The sequence below is a fragment of the Monodon monoceros genome, unplaced genomic scaffold, assembly GCF_005190385.1.
Source record: "Monodon monoceros isolate NGI ecotype Baffin Bay Population unplaced genomic scaffold, NGI_Narwhal_1 Super_Scaffold_4, whole genome shotgun sequence".
In the NCBI taxonomy this organism is placed as follows: domain Eukaryota; kingdom Metazoa; phylum Chordata; class Mammalia; order Artiodactyla; family Monodontidae; genus Monodon; species Monodon monoceros.
Genome location: NW_021703781.1, coordinates 11,963,666 through 11,983,776, shown reverse-complemented (window position 1 = coordinate 11,983,776; position 20,111 = coordinate 11,963,666). Strand labels below are relative to the sequence as shown.

General features: G+C 41.9%; 1 protein-coding gene across 4 annotated transcripts in view; it reads left to right on the top strand.

Moving 5' to 3' along the window:
* The window catches only part of ANK3 (ankyrin 3), a 677,213-nt gene that overhangs the window by 516,246 nt on the left and 140,856 nt on the right, over positions 1-20,111 (top strand). For all 4 annotated transcript variants that reach the window (XM_029244863.1, XM_029244862.1, XM_029244864.1 and 1 more), the window contains 7 exons: positions 4,170-4,367; positions 6,226-6,324; positions 8,811-8,909; positions 11,538-11,636; positions 14,678-14,875; positions 16,445-16,543; positions 16,831-16,929. In XM_029244863.1, coding sequence (XP_029100696.1) covers positions 4,170-4,367; positions 6,226-6,324; positions 8,811-8,909; positions 11,538-11,636; positions 14,678-14,875; positions 16,445-16,543; positions 16,831-16,929 — 891 coding nt within the window. The remainder of the gene's footprint in view (positions 1-4,169; positions 4,368-6,225; positions 6,325-8,810; positions 8,910-11,537; positions 11,637-14,677; positions 14,876-16,444; positions 16,544-16,830; positions 16,930-20,111) is intronic.

Genomic DNA, 20,111 nt, shown 5'->3' with positions numbered 1-20,111 from the left:
AACAATTCCATCACTCATTTGAAATGCAGGTTTAGATTGGTGAGCTGTTGGAGATGTTATCCAACAGAATTAAGCAGCCACCATTTTTCATTGCACATGATGACATCTTGGACTATTGAATGCTTCTCATCTAAACCATTCTATTCGTTATTCTTCCTTTCACATAGTCCATATCTATCTTCTCTCCATCCCACTGCTATCTTTGAGCTACATCATCTTCCTGAACCATCATAATCACTTCCTTACTGGTCCCCCACTTCCTCACCTGCTCCTTTCCAATCCAGTTCCCATTTTGCAGTCAGAGTGGCCATATAAACTGTCAACCAAATCATGTCAACCTCTTGCCTAAAAAGCCTCCAAGTAATTCCCATCGTTCTCTTTAAAATTAATTTTTATTTTATCAAAGCAGTATAAGCACAATTAAAAGCAAATCATTGTCTCGTCTTTCTTCTCCTAGTGTTCATCTCAGTATCTATTTGGCTTTTTTTCCTGAGAAATCTCCTTGACTTTTTTCTTTGATGCTTTTAATATGCAAGAACATTTTCTTGTCCTCCAAGAGCTTCTTTTCTTAAAGCATCCAGTTCTTGTTTTATGGATGCTATACATCCTGTTGCCTTTTGGAGAACATTCAAGGTGACATTTCTTTAAAATTCTTTCTGCCTCTCATCTGTCCCTAACTCCTCAGATTTCCTTTTTTCTCTTTGTTGGCTTTGGCTCTCTTTTTCATGATGGGGGTTGCCCACGAATGTCTGTACCTGACCGTGTCAAGCACTCACCTTTGAGTGGAAGCTCCGTGAGAGTGTGGGCAGGGCTTCTCTCAGGTGTATCAGGTGGTGGGGTTGGAGGGGTCCCTAACGTCAGGATAAATTGCCCTTTTCTCTGGAAGGTTTGGTTTTTTTTGAGGGATGAGTCCTCTAACCTTTTGCCGTGTACATCCAGGTGAATACATTGAGTAAGAAAAAGGAAAAGGAGCTGTCATCCTCCTGGTCCTCTGTGCATACCTTAATCATAACAATGATAACAACATTTACATAGTGTTTACTACATACCAGGCTCTAAGCACTTTACATATACTAACCCAGTTACTCCCCACAACAACTCGATGAGGTGCTGATTTTACTATTATGCCCTTTTTATAGATGAGGAAACTGAGATCCGAAGAGAGAAAGTAACTTTCTCGAGATGTCTCAGCTAGTGGCAGACCAAGGATTTGAACCCAGGCAGTCTTAGTCTAGAGATCCTACTCTTAACACCTATGCTGTCCTTCCTTCTTCTGTGAACACCTGTTCTCAGTCCTGAGCCTAACCACTGCCCTCCGCTCTGCCCCAGCCTCCACATCCAGAATCTCCAGAAATTAAATTCCTGGTTTCCTGCAAGTTATGAGGGGGCAGTCATCTGGCTTTGCTGGATTGGAAGGGCTTGGAGACCTGACCACTCCATAGGCAGCTAAACCAATCCTGCTTTTGGCCCCAAGCTTCATCTTTATCCTCCAAGGTACTATGTTTCCATATTGTCTGCCTTTGGGGCATCTGAGAGGTAAATCCGTTTTCTGTATTATACCCCATGATATATACTGGAGCCTGTTGTGTACATCTCTTTCCAGTTCCATATTCAGTAACATCATGTTGATAGCTTGAAATTGGTCATAGCATAGAGGTCTTTACACCTTGGAAATTGGCAAATGCCATATCTCAGGGCTGTTCTTTAAAGAGCTATTGTGAAACATTGACCAGCACACCACGGATTATACCCCTCGACAGGCACTTAGGTGTCAGCCTTTTCCTCTCTGCTGGATGAGGTAACACTTAAAATCTTTTCTCATATTCCGAAGTTTATAGATATCACACATCTTTTTTTGTTTCCTTTGCCATGTTGTATGAGTGTGTGGGTGTGCATGCCCTGTGGGTTTTACCTTTTCAATTCCGTTCATGTTTTTTAGTGGAGTTTGTGAAAGGATGGATAAACACGCATGTCACAGCTACCATGTTTATCTGGAAGTTGCCCCGCCCACTGCACTGAGAATTCCTTACCAGAATCTGACCACCTCTCTGCCTCATCTCTCCTTCTGGTCCTTACCTTCTTCTAGCCAAGCAGCCTCCTTTCACTTCCTAGAATACACCAAGTTTGTTTTCATTTCTCATTCCCTCAGACTGACCTCTCTCAGTCTGTCCCAGAGCTCTGCAGTTTTCACACATTTCTCAACTCAAATGTCATCTTCTCAGAGAGGCCTTCTTAGTTTCTTTACCTGTTTGCTGTCTCTTCAGTGAAATGAAAACAAGAACTTTGTCTTATTCAGGGAAGTACCCCAAGGACCTAAATCAGCACCTGGCGCATAGGAGACCTTCCCCAAATATTTGTTGAATGAATAGTAAGCGAATGAAGGCATTCTGAACTTTAAGACCGTCTGTCTAATTCTTCAAGACTTTCATCTTTCTGAGCTAAGAAGAGCCATCACACTGGATCCATGTTTTTAGCTTGATGACAATGCCATACATAATATGACCCCTCTCCACACGGCAGATAATCTTTCCTTTCTTCTGGTCCTTCCCCAGTGACCTATAAGTTACCCACTCATATGTGGTTGTTTTGTGTATCATTAGAGAATCTCCTTCTTTTATTGACACAGCCTCCCATTTCTACTCTCCACTAAGTCATTTGTTCTCTCACATTTTGTTTCTTTGTTTACTTTGTGTTTTCCTCTAAGACTGTATCAAAACATAAAGCAGAGGAATGTTTTGGCAGGAAATAAACAAGTGCATATGCTAGTGGGTGGCAGTATCTCAAATGAGAAATGTTCCCCTCCTTTCCTGCACCTTAGTTTCTACTTTGGTGCAAAATGTTGGAGTGGAATTTTTTAGGCAGAAATATTCTGCTTGAGTGGCAGTGTATGAAGGCTTTAAATTTACATAATTATTTATGGAGCTCTTTCTATATATACAAGGCTCTCTGCTGGGCAATATGGGGAAATTATAACCCATGAACCTCCTGTTTTCAAGAAACAAAAATAGCTGAAATACATGACATGGTGAGTGAATGATGCCATGAGAGTGGCCAAACTTGACATGAACTCTTGTTTTATGTCATTGAGATAAATTAGGGGAATTTAACTTGGCCCGGAGGATTCAGAAATGCCTAGTTCCTTGGTGCATACTTAGTATATCATTATTTTCAAAGTTCAGTGATGTTGATTTTTTTGGAAACTGAATTTACCATCACTTTTCCCTCCCACGTAGGTTAAACTAGGTTACAGCAATTACTAGAGCCTCTCTTGATAACTGGATTCTCTAGGAACTTCCCAGGCTCCAACACTTTGTCTGCGTATTTAAAGGAAGCGTGCCTGGAAAGACTGATCTTAATACCTTGTTTTTGCCTTCATTAGAAAACGTGTGTTGAATGCTAAATGTCACTCCAATCTTTTTAATGGTTTTAGTTACCTTTGACCCCACTCATGCCTTCTCTCAGCTCTCTAAATGAACTTTTTACTTATCCGTATTGCAGGTGAGGACCTGTCATTGAGCCCAATTGATTTAAACTGAGGCAAGCATTAATTAGTTAATGAGTTCGTCGCAGTCTTGCCTTTCCTCGCCATAGACACATGGGGGCACCAGATTGATGGAAAAGGGCAAAGTTTTCCTTTCTATGTTGATGTGAGATGAAATGTGTTGTATTCAGATCTTTTTTCTAAAAATTGATCAATATAATATTCAATATCAAGCATTAATAACACAGGAGCACAAAATAAAAACCCATCTAGTGAATACCATTCTGTTTCTGCCTTTATTTTATCCTTTTCAGTCTTTTGTTGTTGTTATCAGCATTTTTTTTATTGAAGTGTAGTTGATTTCCAGTTTTCAGTCTTAAATATTAAGAATTCAGATTCACTGGAAATGCAATCAGTAGTGGACCTTGGTGCAATTCACACTGTTTTTTAAATCAGAAAAAGAAATTATCGTTGAAAATTTATTTTTGATTGATTTAAGAAGTAGGAGGACTATTTTGGAAAGTAGCTGCAGTTCAAAACAGTTGCCACAAAACCTTTTAAAAAGAGAAGGTATTTCCGTGTGCAAATCTAGGGTTTTCATCTGTTCACATTTGTACTGTATTTTATGTTGGGCATATTCGCATTTGAAAGGTAAAACAATAAACTCTGCTTGTCTTCTGTGTTCCAGAATGGATTGTCTCCACTGCACATGGCTACACAGGGGGATCATTTAAACTGCGTCCAGCTTCTCCTCCAGCATAACGTGCCTGTGGACGACGTCACCAATGACTACCTGACTGCCCTGCACGTGGCTGCCCACTGTGGCCATTACAAAGTCGCCAAGGTTCTCTTGGACAAGAAGGCTAACCCCAACGCCAAAGCCCTGGTGAGTAGCTTAGCTCACAAGTCCAGCCTGTGTTGTCTTGCTGACCATGTGCTACCCCTGCACGTAAAGGGATTCCTTTTCAGGAGGTGAAAATGGAAGGTCTAGTTAAGTAAAGTATACTTCTTGTCAACCTTCAAATGGTCTTCTGGAAAATCTGTAAACCCTTCTATTTCCAACATTAGCAAGACTGGTGAGGCTAAATCATTAACTTCTTTATGGTCACACTCATGATTCTCTTACATAAATAAACCCAAAGACTGTACAAGTACAAAAGGACTGAGCTGGTCAGCTTATCTTCTGGTAGGTAAAGTGATAACTGTGAATTAAAAGTTTTTTGTGAGATCTAAAAATACGAGGCAAAATGATCAGAAAACTTCATCTTAAACATGAAAGGTCTAGGAATTTGTGAGCAGAAATTCGATGTGAGGATGTTAACCATGTAAGGTAATGAAATATCACCTGTCATTGTTTCCTCAAGATGTGAATCAAAAATTTGGTATAGTTTGTAGTCTTAACTCCTAGAATGCCATGCTGCTTTAACCTTGAGCTTTGCTATATAGTTTGGTTTTCACAAGGAGATGGTGTTTGTTGTCTTTAGAAAAATAAATGGCCCCAAGTTAGTAAGCTGTTTAAATTTAGTTCAGAAGAAGCACTCATGTTTAGGAAAAAAATATGTCACCAAGTGCTAGGGAAAACGTGTGCGTTTACTAGCAATTTTGCGGTAAAGGCTGTCATCTGATCAACCCTTTTAGGAAGGGTCTCTGTTCCCTTGCGGCTCATATGGTCACCTCTGGCACTCTGTGGGCCCTGAGATTTGGAGTGGGCAGTAACGGATGGGCAGAGAGGAGCCCTCCAGACTCCAGGCAGCTCCATCACCATCGTAATTCTAAATGCTTTTCCTGGAGCAGCATTTTAAGAGCTGTTGACTGGCCCAAGATATCAAGCATATCTTTGAATTCTGAGAAGGGAGGAAAAGAAATGAGCAGTCGTGACTTATTTTTCCATACAAGAAAAAAAGCCTTACAACAGGGTATGGGCTCTCATCCTCATTTTCCTCTGACTGAAGATTTCACAACATTAGGAGGTTCTGGAGGTTGTGGGCAGTCACCCCCGGACGGACTAAGGCCTGGTAAATGGTCTCAAAACCTCCATAGAAGCACTCGCGGTGACTCTGACCTAAACTTGCGTGGTGGGCCCTGATATTCTGTAGTTCTCTGTGGCGACAAAAATATGCTCCGTGGTCTCTCTCACTTAGCGGGCAGTACAGTTTGGTAAGTAATTTGTTTAAAAAGCAGGTTCTTTTACTAGATTAAATATTAAACCAAATGATCCAACTAATGTTGGGTTGTTTAACTTTCTGCTTCCTTGGAGTAAGCATCTACTTGAATCTTAAAACTTGGAAGAAATAAAAACGTTTCAGAACAGGTCTTGAAGTTGTTTTTAAATGCAGCAGAGAAGTCACGATGGGCAGTGGTGAAGTTTTGGCTGTGAGGACAAATTTTGGCTGAGATGTTTCTAGTCTGTCTTTGAAATGAGGTAGAGGAGGGACATATTTGGAAAATAAATTCCAGAATAAAATAGTCTAAGAAGACGCATGACCATTTTGCCTTAACTACCAGGAGATTATGACAAAAATTTGCTTCCTGTTCGTGATTAGCAGGGCACCTTGGGTTCCTGGGAGCAGGTAGTCTACCTGTGCTTCCAGAAAAGAATCTGTATTCGGTTTAACCCCTCGTTGTTGCTGCTCATTTCCAAATCTTTACACAACGTCACTTTTGCAAAAATATTTTACCATACACAGTGGAAGTAGATCTCAACAGAACGTAATCCAATAGGTCTGCGTCTTTTTCCCTTGCAGAATGGCTTTACCCCTCTCCATATCGCCTGCAAGAAGAATCGAATTAAAGTAATGGAACTCCTTCTGAAACATGGTGCATCCATCCAAGCTGTAACCGAGGTGAGAAGAGGAGGATTTCTGGGGTTCCCCATGTATAGCCTCAGCAGGCAGAGGCCCAGTGCCCTCCCTGACGACCAGCTAGTTTTACTGTGTGTGGGTGTCCTACTACTTTCTGAACCCTTCATCCAAGGGGCTGCCAGTGGTTAGGAGAGCAGACAAGAGTGGGAGGAGAGTGCAAATACATCACCATGACGAGAAGCATAACCCAAACACATGTGTCGTGCTCAAGGCAGGCGGGGGGACGGGGGGTGCCATCACTCCAAGCGTAATTTACATGAAATCCATTCATGCACTGCTTCTCAAATCCTGTAATGCAGTGCTTAGGGGTGGTTTTGCCCGCTACGAGGCATTTGTTCATGTCTGGAAGTATTTCTAGTTGTCACAACTGGATGGTGCTACTGGCATCTAGTGGACAGAGGCCAGAGATGCTACTAAACATTCTACAGCGTACAGCCCAGCCTCCAACAACAAAGAATTATCTGGCTCAAAATGTCACGTGTGCCACGGTTGAGAACCCCTGCACAACATAACCTCTGCATACTGATGAAGTGAGGATTGCTCTCGGGAAACACTCAGAATTAACGAAACACAGAGTTGCTGAAGTTAGTAAAAGGGTAGCTCTCGGTTTCTTTCATACAAACTGACATAGAACTCAGAGAAGTGACTTATTGGGATCAGGGCTGAGCCTGCAACACTCAAACCAAGCCTGGCATCCACTTCCCTAGGCTGCACTCCCTTTTGTTCACTCCATATCTCTACACCCTCCACGCGTCACGTCCCTCCCTTTCCACGCTAGTCCTGTATGTCTTTCAGGACCAGATCTGGGGCTGCCTTCTCCGGGAATCCTCCCGTAACCCTTGGCCTGGGCCAGGAGCTCCTCCTTGGGACCATTGCCACATCCTGTGCATATTTCCGTCAAAGCTCTAGTCCAGCTGGCTTACTTATGACCCAGCCACTCCCCTCCACCCCGCCCCAAAACTGCAGGCTCCACCAAGGCAGGCCAGAGTCTTACTGGTGTTAATATACCCGCAACACAGTAGATGCCATAGTAGATCATTCAGTAGTTTTGTTGAATGCAACCATGAAGACTCTAGGATTCGAAGCTAACATAAAAACTAAGGTCTAGTCCAGTCATTGTTGCTTTGCCTCAGTTTCTCATCTGCAAATGAAGTATTTGCCTTGATTTCTAACACTTACAACTTCGAAATACTAAATGATAGAAAATATTAATACCGATTCGCTCTTTTCTGAGTCTTCTGGCTTTATGGTAGGCATCCAGTTATTTTCATTATAAAATAGTAAGTTTATTCTCAGTGCGTGGCAGCCCTTTTTAAAGATCAAAATGGGCTCTGAAATAAAAGATTTTTCACTGGCGTCTGAATAAGTGTCCAGAGATGCCAGCCTGTGATGAGAAGCTGCCACCGCCAGCCCCGTACTCCCTCGGAAAGGCGACGCAGACCATGTCCTCACAACTCCCCCTGCTGATGGGAATAGGTGCCGAATTATAACAAAATTCTCCTTCCCCCTGTTTTCCTCAGTTCCCACTATTTGAAGTCTGGGCAACCAAAATTCTACCTCTTCTGTTTTCTTTCTTACTTTCATTGTATAGAATTCCTTTAACATATTTTTTGACATTACTCAAATTTCTGTTGAAATTAGTTGTCTCCTTCTCTCTCAGCTTTTTCTAGCCATATTAAGTATTTTTTTCCAAATTATGACGTTCATGGTATAAGTGGGATTAAATTCTGAAAAATTGAAAATGGAATCATTTTATGCAAGAAGCACCAGTGGTTGTGGGGGTGTGTGTGAGGGGGACTTTGAAGCACACATGAAAATTAAGGTCTAGTGACCATTGTTCTATTTGCCTTAATTATATCACCTTGATTTATAATATGCAGAAAGATAAAAATTTAAATGATTGGGACAGTTAATGCTGATCTGCTCATTTCTTAGAGGGATGGCTTTGTGTTTCCACCCTGCTCTTTCACGTGTAATATGATCAGTGATTCTGAGAGCATGGGAGTCCTTACTAAAAGACCAGAACAGGATCTGAAATACAAGTTGAATTTTTGCTATTGTGTATGTAATCACACAAGTGTCCCCCCTCCACACACACACACACACACACACACACACACAGTCATATGGATAAGGAAGGCTTAGTAGCAAAGGGAAAAAACCTTCAAGGTATTTCTCTAAATATTTTTTATAGAGCTATATAGAATGTGTGAAATAAATCTTTCTTCTTTAATGGTTATGACATAGGCCTTTCATAATCACGGAACGTGCTTTAGAGACATGATGAATATTGATACGTTTGCCTTATAAAATCTATGACGTCATGGTGATGTCTTGATGTTTTCTGATCTGATCAATAAATTGGTTATCTTAGCCTGGATGGATGGATGGCAGGTAGGCAGGTGGGCAGGCAGACAAACCCTTTTTAAAATAAGCCAACAAACTGACATCTCCCTCTTTCTCCCCAGTCGGGCCTTACCCCAATCCATGTTGCTGCCTTCATGGGGCATGTAAATATCGTGTCACAACTAATGCATCATGGAGCCTCACCAAATACCACCAACGTGGTAAGTATCCTTTGAACAAAGTAGGTCTAATTGTGAGCATTTATGAAACTGGAAACGATTGCTCTCCATCTACCTATTTTTGTTATAGGTAAATTAATTCCCATTTAACTTGAGTACTTAGAAAAGGGCAGAATTTTGAAAATACCTGTGGTTTCCTTTATTTCAAAGGCAAGATCCATCCGATCACTAGCTGGTCACAAATTGCTGAGACTTAGGGACTGTGTATGTTACTACTGAATATTATGCTTTAAAAAATAAAGTTTTGTGGACGGGGAGAGTTTTTTTTTCAACAGAAGCATTATGTTGCATGCATGATGCACCTAGAGATTATCATACTAAGCAAAGTAAGTCAGAAAGAGAAAGAAAAATGCCGTATGACATCACTTATGTGTGGAATCTAAAATGTGACGAATGAACTTATCTACAAAACAGAAACAGACTCACAGACATAGAGAACAGACTTGTGGTTGCCAAGGGGGAGGGAGTTGGGGGAGGAATGGATTGGGAGTTTGGGATTAGCAGATGCTAACTAGTATATAGAGGATGGATAAACAACAAGGTCTTACTGTGTAGCACAGGGAACTATATTCAATATCCTGTGATAAACCATAATGGAAAAGAATGTGAAAATGAATATATATGTATAACTGAGTCCCTTAGCTATATAGCAGAAATTAACACAACACTGTAAATCAACTATTCTTGAATAAAATTTCTTTAAAAAATAAGTGTTGCATGTTGAGAAGGTGGTTCCAACACTCTCCTTATTGTGATTTCAAGTAACTTCAAAGTAATTTCTCTTCAGCGTGCTCGACAATGTTATCGCAAACCCATGGAACTCAGTTCATTATTGGATGTTGTTGTTTTCCCACACTGAGCATTGCTCTGCAGAACCATGAGACCCACTTCATAGTAAATGTCAGAGGAGTAACTTATCACCCTCGGCCTGCATGTGGCCTTTGACATTGCTTTACAGAATTTTAAGTTTAGCAGCATAACAGTCTTAGCACCCCAGACCACAAGCATAAGAACACTTGTTGGACTCATGAGCACCAAAGAAATAAAAATAAAACGAGGAACATTCTGGCACAGAAAGGGCAAACCATAAGGTCCTGCGTCCTCACCCTGAGGGTAGGCCCCCGAAAGACGCTATGTCTTCCAACAGCTTGAGTCAGCACATCCACGTCAGACCAGCTCTCAGCTGAAATGCAGTCTTTCCTGGTACTAACACCAGGAGAGACGGTTTTCCTTTACAAAGAGAACACTGGGTAACATGGTCACCTACATCCTCAGCACCTTTCCAGGAAACATAGCAACAAGTTTCGTGTGAACTGTATCTCTTCATATCCTTCCATGGAGGTGGATGTCCTATAAAGCAAAGCGATATCTATAAAAAGTAATTTAAAGGTGGGCGCTGGGACTTCCCTGGTGGCGCAGTGGTTAAGAATCCGCCTGCCAATGCAGGGGACATGGGTTCGAGCCCTGGTCCGGGAAGAGCCCACATGCCACGGAGCAGCTAAGCCTGTGTGCCACAACTACTGAGCCTGTGCTCTAGAGCCCACGAGCCACGACTACTGAAACCCGCGCACCACAGCTACTGAAGCCCGCGTGCCTAGAGCCCGTGCTCCACAACAAGAGAAGCCACCGCAATGAGAAGCCCGCGCTCCGCAACAAAGAGTAACCCCTGCTCGCCACACCTAGAGAAAGCCTGTGCACAGCAACGAAGACCTAACGCAGCCAAAAATAAATAAATAAATATATAATTTTGAAATAAAAAATAAAGGTGGGCATCACTTGTGTGGGGCAGAATATATTTGATTTTTTTTACTTTTTACATTTCAATCCATATGTGTTTTCTATGTTGTTTTCCTTTTTTTATTATTACACAAACGAACAGATCATCTGAATTAAAGTCCATTTGGTGAAAAGCAGCAGAGGCGGGGGAAGTCCAGTGGCAAAGAAAATAACCCCTTGGGATAATGCCCCAAAGGATAATGACCTGTTGAGATAAAGCAGGAAATGCAAACCAAGGGTAAGCCACGTCTGGCCCTTGGGTGTGTTTTGTGTTGCCTGTGCAGCATTTTTGGTTTTCTTTTGTTTTGAACTCTGATTTTTTGACCAGCATTCAAGAAATATCCACAAATATGCAGACTGCCGCTGTGTTTGAAAAATAGGAAGGTATGGCATGATACAGCTGGCATCGCAAAGAGTTACTGGAGTAGCCCGCTGACGCCAGCTAGCAGCGCCCCCCCCCAGCCAGGATAAGGCCTGGCCTGTCTCCAGGAGCATTCCCCCATCTGCCCGCTTCACTCGCCTACCCTCCTGCTTGGCCCCATAGCATTTGCCTTTGAACCCCCATTGAGGCTACACTGTAGAGTATTGAGCACGGCTTCTGATCCTGCCGTGCGCTCTGGGCTTACACTGATGTCTTCCATCATGGACCAGGTTCCTGGGAAATTCTTGTGTATTTGATTTCCTGTCTTTCCTATTTTCAATAAGGAAGTGCTTGGAACTACTTTTTATTTAAAAAAACCCTCCATCATCAACTTTATGCAAAGCAAATAGGCCAGTCTTCTTTAGAGCTGCCGTTAAGTTACCTTAAGTTACCTAACGGCTCCTGTTCCCCAGAGAGGAGAAACAGCGCTGCACATGGCAGCTCGGTCCGGCCAGGCCGAAGTCGTGCGGTATCTGGTGCAAGACGGCGCTCAGGTAGAAGCTAAAGCTAAGGTATGTGCCGAGCATGGAAGTGTTTGCTGCCGAGAGAAGAAATGATTTTAATAAAACCTTTAAACATAGGCATGCTTTCTTCCAGGATCACTCTTTTAAAGTAATGAACCACCACCAATGACAAAAGTCTCTACCCAAGGGATATTGAAAACATCCCTTCCCTGTATGTGTATCTACTCAATTATTTAACAAAATGAAATAGAACAAGAACTTTGTGTCCTTGGCACATTGCTCGTCCCTAATGGCTTAGGAAACAAACCTAGAATTGGCCCAGAGTTGTTTGCACTCTATGGAGAAGGGCTCATGCACAAAGCTTCTAAAACAAGCACAGTTTGGAAGCATAATTGAGTTCTTTTGGTTGACCTAGATGTCAGCTGTCAGAGCCACAAAAGGAAAAAGGGAGTTTGAACTTTTTCTCTGCAAGTTGTGAAACCATAAACCCTGAGACTTGGTCAGAGTTGTTCATGGAACATAGAATATAGAAGAACATCAGGGATGAGTTTGTTTGTTTGTTTGTTTGTTTTGGGCCGCACCTTGCGGCATGTGGGATCTTAGTTCCCAGACCAGGGATCGAACCCACGCTCCCTGCATTGGAAGGTGGAGCCTTAACCACTGGACAGCTGGGGAAGTCCAAGGGCTGAGTCTGCATGCGTCATTCTCTGCCTGGCATTTACCCTCCAGAAGAAACTATCTGTCACTGTCTTGATGGTAGTTGGTCTGGTTATCAAAATGGCAGTTTAAAATTTGTTGTTTATTTATTGATGTTTAGCTTTTTTTTAATGATTTTTTTTCAGTGCATGAATAAACTATAATTTACCAATTTTTTTTTTTAAATGGCAGTTTAGGTCAAGAATCGTAAATAGATATGTAAATACCTCAACCACTTAATTTTATCCCTTCAATATACAAATGTACATTTATTTGTCATTTAATTACATACTTTGTAGTTTCTAGTTTAGGGTTAAAAGAAGAGAAAACTGAGGCATTTGCAAAGCAGTTTGAGTACAGGATATTTCTCAACTTTTATAATTTTCCCCCAGTCTATTCAGCTCTCCTACCCATACGTAGTTTGACCATAGTTGGGTTTTTTTTTTTTTTTTTGTCTTTTTTTTCTTTTTTGGCTGTGTGGCATTCAGAACTTCCCCAACCAGGGATTGAACTTGTGCCCCCTGCATTGGAAGCATGGAGTCTTAACCACTGGACCACCAGGGAAGTCCCATAGTTGTTTTATTTGTTTTTTTGTATTTTGCGGTACGCGGGCCTCTCACTGCTGTGGCCTCTCCCATTGCGGAGCACAGGCTCCGGATGCGCAGGCTCAGCGGCCATGGCTCACGGGTCCAGCCGCTCCGCGGCATGTGGGATCTTCCCGGACCAGGGCAAGAACCTGCGTCCCCTGCATCGGCAGGCAGACTCTCAACCACTGCGCCACCAGGGAAACCCCCATAGTTGGTTTTTCATCAACGTCTACCAAGGCTCTCCAAGGCTTTTAAGTGTCCTTAAAGCCTTTCCTTCCGTACTCATACTTTACCTGTTAACATATTATGTCATTATATAATTAGTGTAAACATAGTACAAGCTAGAAAAGTACTAGTATAAACACACTAGTGTGGGAACAAACACAACTAGGTCTTTGTAAACATAAAATCCACAAAGGTGGGTACAAAGGTAGTGGTAACATTCTAGTCAGCAGACTATAAACCTTAAGTGTCCCGTGTATTGTGGTGCCAGCTGGTAGATTTTACAGAGGACCTAGAAACAGAGCTCCGCAAACGTTTTCTGGAAAGGGCCTGATCATCAATATTTTAGGCTTCACAGGATACTATCTTTGTCCACAAACTCTCAACTCTGTCGTTACAGAGTGAAAACAGCAATAGTACATAATTTAATACATCAGCAAATGGACATGACTGTGTTCCAATAAAACTTTATTTACAAACACAGGTGACAGCTGGATTTAGCCCCTGGATTTTACTGTTCTGATCCCTGATCTAGAGGATGTTGGTTAATCGGTTAAGTAGATTGGTTAAGAGAGGCTGTACTCTACCATTACAAGAAACCTCACATTTTTGAGTGTTGTTACATATGAAGCATTTCGCCTAGGAAATGGTTTCACCCACAAGCTGAAATTGACCATAAGATGCATAGTTATCTCATTAAAGAGATAGTATGTATCATTGTTAAGAGCCTGACTTCCATAGCCAGTGGCATCTCCCCTAACTTCTCACACTTCCTACTAGTTACACAGACCCTCTTGCTTTGATCTTGACCTTTGCACAGCAGTGCCCTGTGCTCCAGCCTCTTCTCTCTACTTGCCCTACATAAAGTATTTACCTGGACTTTTTCACATCCTGGTAGAGGATTTCTCTCCAGAGGGCATCTCTGGGCAAACAAGGAAAAGATACCCCTCCAACGTGGGGATAAGGCCCTCAGGGTGCAGGACTTAGGAGTGCCTTGTGTCCTTGGGTGAACTGTCATAAGGTGCCCTCCACTCCAGGCAGATGCAGCCTGGATGACAGCTCGGCAAGCAGAGGATGGGCTGGCTGTCAGCCCCCATCGTAGCTGGGAACCTTCCTCAACCATCCTTCACTGCCCTCTCCCCTCCTCCCACTTTTGACTGTGGGAAGGCAGCACCAATAAAATAATTCATTACATATGAGTACATGAGAACTGGTGGAGGTATAATATCCCTCCCAGGTATTTCCGTTTTCCCAGGATACATTCCCTTATCTCCGCCAAAAAGGAGCCATCAGAGGTTTAAAAATTGCTAAAGTATAGCAGGACGGAGTGGGGATAATTTCTGGATAGAACTGCCTTTCACAATTCTCACGCTGATAGGTTACTCAGAGGGTGTTTAAGGTGCTTAGATCTGCCATCCTCACCTTTCTGAAACTTAAAGAAAAAGATAAATGAGGTTCTTTTTAGTATTGAATCAAAGAGTTGAATGTAGCCTCTGATACCAAGCAGTGAAGTTTCCTGTATTTTTCAGAGTGGCACCATTGTTTTCTCAGCTCATCAGCCCTGAACTTTTACTTGTCCTATAGGATGACCAAACCCCACTCCACATTTCTGCGCGATTGGGGAAAGCAGATATAGTACAACAGCTGTTACAGCAAGGAGCATCTCCAAATGCAGCCACGACTTCTGGGTACACCCCACTCCACCTTGCAGCCCGAGAGGGGCATGAGGACGTAGCCGCCTTCCTTTTGGATCATGGCGCATCTTTATCTATAACAACAAAGGTATGAAAGCCAGTCTTAGAATCCTGCTGTGTCCCCCCAAAAAACATTCTCTTTACAGTTTCCTGCGTGGTAATAGGTACAAAAGGTGTACAACAGCAACTATACTTGGATCCCAGGATTAACATGGCCAGCAAAGCCCTGGGGTGGGGCAGGGTGATTTGGTGTGTGTGTATATCTTACGTTTCTCAGTACATTATCTTCTAACGAAACCTTATTGATGTCTGGAGTCAGATATTTCTTGCAAGTTGTTTGACAGATTTAAAGGGTGCTTTAAAAACACAGCCACAGATTTCTGTTGCCGAGGCCAGGTATACAAACCACATTATCAAAGCTCAGTTGGTTAATGCTTTTATAATACTTTCAAAGCAGGAGGTGTATTTTTCTTGGTTTGTTGATGCTGCTTTTTTTGTTGTTGTTTTCTTTTCTGATTTATAGGTTTTTGTTTTTTTTTTTAATCTCAGCTCTGATGCCTTACAGTAATGACCCACCACACAGTTGCTTTTCAAGTGCAGAATGCAAAATTTAGAGCTCATTTTTCTTTGATCCTACATAAACTAGCAAGTGTGATAGCAAGATGAATTGGCCCATGGCATGTCTTAGAAAGCTAGAAATCGGTGTTACACCCTTTTTTAGATGCAGAGAAGAAGCATTAATTACAGTGATTACAAATACTTGGAAAACTATCTGAACAAATGATGACTTTCTCAAAATTCACCCCCTGTGATTCTTTAGGCTCTTCAGTAGACATGCAAGTTCCTGGATCTCATTTAACATGTGAAACAGAGGAATGGGTGATGGGGTTTTGAGTGTCCCGGCCTTTCCACCATACGAGCTGCCCACTTACTCTAACTGGCTATAGTCCCATGGAGTCAAATATGTTGATGACCCTCTAATCCCTGCCTCGTGCTTGGGGCCCTAGCTGTGCATGGTGACTGACTGGTCGATACCCAGATCCTTGTTAAGAGTTAGAAGCAAGAAGAAGGAGCTGCTCAACTCTCAGTATCCAACTCTCGCCTATTTATTGAGATAGAACCCTGTGTTATTGTTCAGTTCACCTGTGGTGGCTAAAGTGTGAGAATCTCTGACTCCTACCCCTAAGGACTGGGTCATACATACAGACGTGTGTATACGTGTGGCAATAAAGAAAGGGGAAGAGAAAGGCTCCAGTCTGGTGATGTGGGAGGCTATGAGAGGTCCAGACTTGTCCTAGATTTTTCCAAGCCCTCCAAATCCAAATTGGGCCTGGACCCTATAACCTATTCTTCCCACAATGTGAAATCCCCAAATGGCCGTAGAATAAGCCCCAGATCCAGCTTTCCAACTTCATCCTTGTCAGATACCTGACTAGTCCCCAGGATTAGTGTCTCATGGCCGAGCCAACAGAACGAGAAAGATTAAATATGCTGCTCATCTGTGTTGAAAAGGGGACTCTTTAACTGTTATCTACCAGTCTTGGTCCTTAAATACAGGCTTAACTGCTCTTCACCATTAGAATAACGCCTCAGTTCTAGAAGAGTGATACCTTTGTATCGTTTCTATTATTCATTATTTTTATGTTTATCGTTTCAGAAAGGATTTACTCCCCTTCATGTGGCAGCAAAGTACGGGAAGCTTGAAGTAGCCAGTCTCCTGCTACAGAAAAGTGCATCTCCAGATGCTGCTGGGAAGGTATGGGATCATCGGCCAACCTGTAACAGGCCACTCCCATGATAACAAAAAACAAGCTCTTGCTAACATTCACCAACAGCCACCTAAATTATAACTAATCCATATTTAAGTCTCATAGGATGAAGATGACTGCAGAAATAGGAGGTGAAAGCTGGGGTCCAAGTGTTGTGGAAACTGGAATGTAAACTACACTGTGTGTTGTATCCAATCTAATCCCATCTCCTAAATCTAGGCCTCTGACGTTAAGGCGCTTTGACACTGGTTGTTGTTTCTGCACGTGTTTTCAGAGCGGGCTAACTCCACTGCATGTAGCTGCACATTACGATAATCAGAAAGTGGCCCTTCTGCTTCTGGACCAAGGAGCCTCACCCCACGCGGCTGCAAAGGTACCTGTAATGTGACAGCATGAGGAGACTGACGGGCAGTCTCTATATGTATATTTACTTTGGCTTCGTCTGTATCACCCTCCTAGTTTAGGCATCCCTTAAAGATCATGGCAATATAAGTGCCTTAGGAAATCTGTGCCTTCGGCTATAGTCAACTCCTGTGGTAGATGCTCAATAATTATTTACTTGTCCATTGATATTCCTTGAAAATCCAGGACGTCCTGGAGCCTGAGGAAAATCCAGGAAAAAAAGTTGAAGTCCTCTTTAGCCAGACTAAAAACGTAAGAACAGCCAGAAGGAGTAAGAAAGTTCTCATTTGTCAAAGTTATAAAATATGTGTTACATTTTCCTGGCCATAAAACATTGCCTTCAAGTGGTTTATGTGTGCTTAATAAAATAAGTTGAGAGGTTTTGCTCATGTGTTGTTATTATTGCTAAGGAGAATCTTTATTCTTTTTTTAAAATTTATTTTATTGAAGTATAGTTGATTTACAATGTTGTGTTAATTTCTGCTGTACAGCAAAGTGAATCAGTTATACAGATATATACATTCCTTTTCATATTCTTTTCTATTATGGTTCATCACAGCATACAGACTAGAGTTCCCTGTGCTATACAGTAGGAGAATCTTTATTCTTCTTTATTCTTATTGTTAGGTCTTTTTTTTTTTTTTTGCGGTACACGGACCTCTCACTGCTGTGGACTCTCCCATTGCGGAGCACAAGCTCCGGACGCGCAGGCTCAGCGGCCATGGCTCACGGGCCCAGCCACTCCGCGGCATGTGGGATCTTCCTGGACCGGGGCACGAACCCGCGTCCCCTGCATCGGCAGGCGAACTCTCAACCCCTGCACCACCAGGGAAGCCCCGTTAGGTCATTTTTGACCGGTAGATAACAGAGATTTCTCAGAAAAGAGATACTTAGAGTGAATGGCTTTCTTATGACTCTGGTATTCTGACTTGAGAAGCAAATCATAAAGAGTTTATTTAAAGACATGTTAGCATAGTGCTGTTGGTTTAATGAGTTCGCTATTGTTGAGCAGGTAGTTATGATCAGAGAACACTGGAATGATACAGAGCACAATTTAAATGCTATTCCATTCTTTTCCTAAATACTGTTGGTTGAAGGAACTTTTAGCATCCCTCCAGCTTTTTATATTTGTTTAGCTCTTCCATTTGGGGGCAGCTATAGTGTTCTCCTTTAAACTTAGTGTTTAGATCAAATCTCTTGTACACACAAATCAAAGAATTTGGGCTATTCTAAATTACTTTGGATACTTTCAGAGATAAAGTTTTCAGGTACTTTCTCTATTTAGAGAGTATGTGATCTTTGAAAGTTATTTCTCTTCAGAACCTTTCTTCCTGTATTTCTCAATCATCTCCTGCCCCATCGTCTTCAGAATTGTACCCAGTGAAATCTACCATTCAAAATCAAGCCCCCAAACTTGCTTTTCATCTAAGAGCAGCTTTTTCCCATAATTTCTAGCCCTGACATTCTTTCTATCATAAAGCCATCCCTTGACTTTTGAAAAAACTTTATTTAAAAAAAAATGAATAGCAGCATTATTCACAATAGCCAAAGTGTAGAAGCAACCCACGTGTCCATGGAAGCATGAATGGATAAACCAAATGTAGTCTATACATGCAATGGAATATTATTCAGCCTTAAAAAGGAAGGGAATTCTGACACGTGCTACGACATGAATGAACCTCAGAGATACTATGCTGAATGAAATAAGCCAGGCATATCAAAGGACAAATACTGTATGATTTCATGTGGAGACACAATGTAGAATGCTGGTTGCCAGGGGCTGAGGGAAGGAAAGAATGGGGAGTTAGTGTTGAATGGGTAGAGTTTCAGTTTAGAGATGGATGGTGGTAATGAACAGAGAACATTGTGAATGTACTTCATGCCATTGACTGTACACTTAAATGGTAAGTTTTATGTAATGTATATTTGACCACAAGTTTTAAAATGAGAAAAATTTACAATGAAATTTAATAGTTGTCCACTTCATTTGTTTATTTTCCTGTCCCTTTAAGCCTGGGCCACTTTTCTTCTGTTATAAATACCCTCAGGCTCATGGCAGGCAACCAGTAAATAATTAATAAGTGAACTATTCATTCCTCACATGAGAGTAATAATTTTGTCATAACTAGTGCTAAGTAGTTTAGAATTGACAAAAGTCATAAATAAGTGAAACAAAATGAGTCCAATCCACCTTTTCATCCACAAATAACTCTGAAAAAGGCCAATAGTTGATATATTTGTAGTTGATTTTCAGCTTCGTATTTGTCCAACAAGACTTCACGGTTCCCTATCTGCAAAACATCTTTGACAAAGAGTCGAAAAGCAGTTCTTTAACAGCCCTTTAGCCTTCAGCATATCTTTTACAGTCAATTGAACACAGGCTTTTCTAAGAGGACATTCATTCTCATTCCCATAGTGCAGTTGCCTCCGTAAGAGTCTCTGTATGCCATGTCTGACACATGTCCAACCATCCCCACTTTCTGAGGCTGTGGTCCTTGGTCAGGAGCTTTTTCTAGTCTTTGATCCTGAGCAAAGCCAGTTCTATCAGTTAGGGTTTGGTTCACCTGGTAGAAAAAAGACGTAGCTACGGTGGATTAAACTGATGAGGCTCTGTTTGTTCTCTTGTCATAACCAGTCTGGAGGTAGGCAGGTGTTGTTGCTGGTTCAGTGTTTCCAGAGTGTAAAGAAAATTTCCTGTGATTTTTTTTGGGTCTTTCTTCCAGCTCTTGTTGCTCAGGCTGCCAGGTAGTAAAGAAAGTCAGACACAGGTAGCCCACAGGGGCAGCTCTTACTGTTCAGGCAGGCCCCCTTGGAGGGCCTGTCACATATAGGTAGGATGGGTTTTCATAGGGACTAAACTTTTTTAAACAAAATTAAATTTGTTTTGTCATTTTTTTTCTGATTTCTTTAAACTGAATAGGACATCGAAAAGAGGAACAGTGGGTTGGAAGAAGGTAGAAGAGTAATATTTGAAAAGCAGACTGATAAATGTGCCCTCATAACGTGGTATTAAGTACCCTAATCACCAGTAGGATGGATTGAGAAAACACAACATTAAAAAAATAAAGAAGAAGAAGAAGAAGAAAGAAAGTCAGACAGCAGGGCATTGCCAGAAGCTCCACCCAGCCATTTCTCCTTACATCTCATTGGCCA